Source organism: Empidonax traillii, unplaced genomic scaffold, assembly GCF_003031625.1.
Source record: "Empidonax traillii isolate 1590-97213 ecotype Southwest subspecies unplaced genomic scaffold, ASM303162v1 scaffold1779:size62221, whole genome shotgun sequence".
Taxonomy (NCBI): Eukaryota; Metazoa; Chordata; class Aves; order Passeriformes; family Tyrannidae; genus Empidonax; species Empidonax traillii.
The window spans coordinates 1-4,546 of NW_020956972.1; the positions used below are offsets into that span (position 1 = coordinate 1).

The following is a 4,546-nucleotide window of genomic DNA, read 5'->3' on the forward strand; positions in this document are numbered from 1 at the left end:
TTGTTATGTAAACAAAGACAGTAGTTGCTACTTTTGGCCTGTCATGTTGGCTCTCTTCTTATTTTGATTATGTAAATTTGGGATTTTTTTATAGCTGGAAAGAGAACTTACATATGAGAAGCTGAAAGCTTGGATCAGTCCTGCAATGATGAACTCAATGGAGGTGAGGGTGTCTTTACCCAGATTTAAGCTGGAAGAAAATTATGACCTGAAACCCATTCTGAGCAGCATGGGAATGCCTGATGCATTTGACTTGGGGAAGGCAGACTTCTCGGGAATCTCATCTGGCAACGAGCTGGTGCTCTCTGAAGTGGTTCACAAGTCCTTTGTGGAAGTCAACGAAGAAGGCACTGAAGCAGCTGCTGCCACAGCAGGACTTGTCTCAAATTACTTCAGAAAGATTCCGGATTTCACTGCTGATCATCCCTTCCTCTTCTTCATCCGTCACAACAAATCTTCCAGCATTTTGTTCTGTGGCAGGTTTTGCTCTCCTGAGAAGGCTGGAGCACATTTTTAGCTACACTCCCCTTTCTTCTTCCAATCTCATCCATTTAGTGCCTTGCCCTAGAGGTGAAAGGAGTCTTTGGCCTCCTGTTCCAGGTGTTGCTGAACTCACTGCCTAGATGGGCTTTTGGCTAATAACTGGAAAGGACTTAGGCAGGAATGGGAATGAAAGTATGTTTTTGTACCAGATGCCCTAATGGGGTGTTAGTGGGGTGAGAACCTCAGTTTCATCACCACAGGACAGCTGGGTTTATTACCTGTCTCCTGGTTCTAGTCCTTTAACAATGAATGTAATTAATTGTATGACACCAATGATAGAGCTGAAACAGTTTTCCTGAGAGAGGGCTGTGTTTTGTGCTTTCTGTTTCTGAAATAATAAAAGCACTATAGGACTCTTTTCCTTTTTTTTCAACCATAAATTGTGCATTTTTTAAAAATCAGTTGTATGAATAAGAAAACCCCGCTTGTTCCTTGATAGAGTATTACTAGCTTCTATGTAACTTGTTTTGTATTCATTGTTAAACATGAGATTTTCTGCATTTTTAAACCTGAGGTGATTCATGGGGTTGCCTTGGAAGGCTTTCTGGCAAAGGGTTCCCTAGGCAATTGGTTGTTTCTGGGCAGGAGTGCAAGGCTGCCTCTCGGTTTTTTGCACAGTTTCAAATCATGGCTCGGTGATTTTCATCCAAAAGGATGGCCCTGCCCTTAATTCAGTGCACCATAACCCAGCTGTCTCAGATGAAGAAAGTAAAAGTATTATTCTAAGAGGAGGGCAGTGACACTGAACAGTTTCGTCACCTGGACACATGTCATGCACTCCAGTTTAAGGGCTGGTGCTGTGCACCCGAAACCAACACGGGCATTGTGTGTTCTGGTGGCCAGACCGAGGGCTGCTGAAGAACAAAGATCGCAATAAGCCAGAGAAAACCCTCCATGCTTTTAATTTCTTTAATATCGGGTTAAAAAAGCGCCACAAAACAAAACAAACAAAAACCCAAGGATGACTGACCTAAAATTTTGAGCGTAAATAGAGAGGCAGGGTGGGAAGACAGAGACGCGTTGCTCTGGGCGGCGGCAGCGGTGCGCTTGTCCCACAGGGCTAAAATCCCCTCGATCCTGTACCGGCTCTCGCAGGAGAGGTTTGTTGGTTATTCCCCATCCCGAAGCTCCCCCTTTCCTCCTCCGAGACATCCAAGCCTCCCCTGTGTGCAGCGGGACGGGCGCGGCCGTGGGGTAACTCCTGCGGCCCCGCCTCTCGCTCCGCCCCGGCCCCGGCGGGGTCCCCGCGGATGTCCCTGCGGTGTCACTGCGAGGCTCGGCTCCTTCCGATCCATCCTATCCCGCTGCGCTCTCTCCGCCCCGGCAGGTAGGCGGCCAGCCGGCCCTTAGCTGCGCCACGGGGCTCCCTCCGTCCCCGGGGCACCCGGGGCATCCCACAGGAAAGAGGCGGTAACGGGTCGAGACCAGGAGATTCTTCCTCTCCGCTCCCGTAGCGGAGGGGACCGCGCGGGGTGGGGGACGCTTCTCGGGCAGCCTGGGTGGGGGCTGCAAAACAGCTGGTTTGGGTGAAAGGCTTGCGCGGAGCGGAGGTGTAAGTAAACGAAAGTGAAAGTACGCTTTGGGTTCGTATAATTTTAGAGATGTTAGTGGGCGTTCTTTAGCATAGAGCTCGATAAGAACGTTGCAGAGCTACCGGCTGTTTATCCGTCTGTCGGAGGAAGCCGATAGTGGTATTCTGCAATTCCTGTAGAAAGACTGTGCAGGAAACAAAATTGTGGTGTAAACTCCTCCACTCAGTTGGTCCAGGACAGAAACAGCCACAGCGACAGTCCGGCTGCAAGCAAGCACAGAGCAGCCGGCGTCTGAGCAGGGAGAGCAGGAAGGCTGTACAGCATCCAGCAGTACTGCCAGTGGCCTTTGGGTGGTTTTTTGTGCATGATACAGCCCTTGCACCTTTCACCCAGCTCCAAGGGCCTCCTCGTGAGCATCTCCCCAAAATGAATCGCTGCTCTGACCGTGCAGTGTCAGTCCTGAGGCTTTGTCTGCTGTGCGCTTCGCTTCTGCCTTCGCTGATCGGTACGTCCCCTCCAGCTCTGAGAACCCCGCGCTCTCTGCCCGAGCCTTTAGGGTCGCCCAGCCCCGGTGGGCCTCGGGTGTGTCTGTTCGTGGATGCAGCGGGCAGGGAGCTCTCTCGCTCTCGGCAGCGCAGGCTGGAGAAGACAGCGGTGCTTTACGCTGCTGAAGGTCTTTGGCAGGATTACCACCTTTCAGGGGTATGATTTTTGTGCCATGAGATGGGCAGGTTGCTGAAAGGAGTCTGAATGCCCCTGAGCGGTGTAAATGTCTTCTGTGCAGGATGTGGGTAGAGGAGTTGGGGAAAAGCTCCTGGAGTGAGATCCCTGGCGTATGCTGTGTCTGTGAGGCTGAAGGACTTCTACTTGCTGTCTTTCCAGCACACGGACTTCAAATTTCAGATCTGAAGGCAAAGAATTTTTTTCAGTGATTCTTTAGTGTGATAAGAAGGGTTGGAATATACAGTTTTAAAATCCCCTGCTTTTTCAATGTAATTTTTCTTTTTTTTAAGAAGAGGATGCACTGACAATTATATTCTTACTGTTTCTGTCCACAGCTGCCATCTGTTTAATCCAGACATTACTCTCTGAGTCACACAAGGTTAGGCAAGGTGTTTGAAGAGTGTTTCCCAAGGTCCTTATCAGTTGTTTTATTTTTCAGCTATAACCATGGAGAACCTGCCTAATGCCAACAGCAGATTTGCACTTGATCTGCTCAGAAGGTTTAGTGAGGCCAACCCAACAGGAAATGTTTTCTTCTCTCCTGTCAGTGTCTCTGCTGCTCTGGCCATGGTGCTTTTGGGGGCCAAAGGTAACACAGAGGCCCAGGTGCTGAAGGTTAGTAAAAAACAAATAAAATCATTTCATATTATATATTATTTACATTAGAAACGCTTGTGTTTTAGAGGAGGAGAGGTGAAAAGAGGGCATTATTTTTATGTGCCCATGACAAGATTTCTTTCACTCACGCTGAGTCTTCCTCAGATTAATTTCTGCAGTTAGCTATCTTCTGCCTGCCCTGCTCCAGAGCCCTCTCTCTATATCTTCTATGGCCCTTGTTGCTCATTTAATTTCACTTGTTATTTCTTGAAGTAGGAAAGTAATTACATTAATCAGTCTCCTTTTAAATTGATCAGAATTTCCAGCAGCAAGGCCTTATGAGAGATTTTGACAAACTATTACTTTATCACAAAAGGTCACTAGTAGTATTCTCATTGCTAAAAATACTGTGTATTTTGTAAAATACAAAATTGTAAAATATAGTTTTATATTTAAAGTGTAACAACTATGATGATACATGGTGATGCTACCGAAGTATCGATATCTTAGTCAGCTAGGCACTAAGATATCTCAGAGGAGCTAAGCCTGCATGGTTATCCTTATCATAGCCTTAGATTAGGTAGGATAGTTTAAAAAAAACTTCCTTATACAGTGAAAAGTGGTGCACATAGTGTTTCTGGCATGGAAAAGGAACTTCCTCACTATTATTTTTTGCACTTCTGTTAGGGTAACGCCTGTAAAAGGGCGTATGAGACTTTTCATTGCAGTCATCATTGCCTATGAATAATTTCACCTTTGTATTCTGGACTTTAGCAGGAACTGTTTTATGCTGTTGAGTGTTGCTGTGCTTACTCAACAAGACAATAAAATTACTTTCTAGCTCCTTGTTCAAACAGACTTGAAACGTATTTCACATAATCAGACTGACAGCCCCACCTAGGATAAACCTACTGACAGCAAAAATCATGCAAAAGGAACTTGGGGGGAAATAAATGTGTTTCAACTCAGTCACCCTCAGTAGGGCATGTTCCTGTACCATAATACTTTACTTATGAACACAGTGCTAATTAAGGAGGCAGTGATTAGTAACTGTTGAGGGCTGTTTGCAAGCATACAGAAGTTTGTTTCTGTGATCATATCTTTATTGTAAGTTGCCTACATGATGTGTTTGCTCAGCCATTCATCTGTGC

General features: G+C 46.5%; 1 protein-coding gene across 3 annotated transcripts in view; it reads left to right on the plus strand.

The window, feature by feature from the left end:
- The first annotated feature begins 1,781 nt into the window (after positions 1-1,781).
- SERPINB1 (serpin family B member 1) overlaps positions 1,782-4,546 on the plus strand; it is an 8,844-nt gene continuing 6,079 nt past the window's right edge. Inside the window, exons 1-2 of one of the 3 annotated variants that reach the window (XM_027908654.1) lie at positions 1,782-1,870; positions 3,238-3,413. In XM_027908654.1, coding sequence (XP_027764455.1) covers positions 3,246-3,413 — 168 coding nt within the window. In that variant the 5' untranslated portion in view covers positions 1,782-1,870; positions 3,238-3,245. Of the gene's footprint in view, positions 1,871-2,008; positions 2,581-2,640; positions 2,749-3,237; positions 3,414-4,546 lie in introns of those variants that run through there. The other 2 variants (XM_027908653.1, XM_027908655.1) reach the window with 2 other exon arrangements.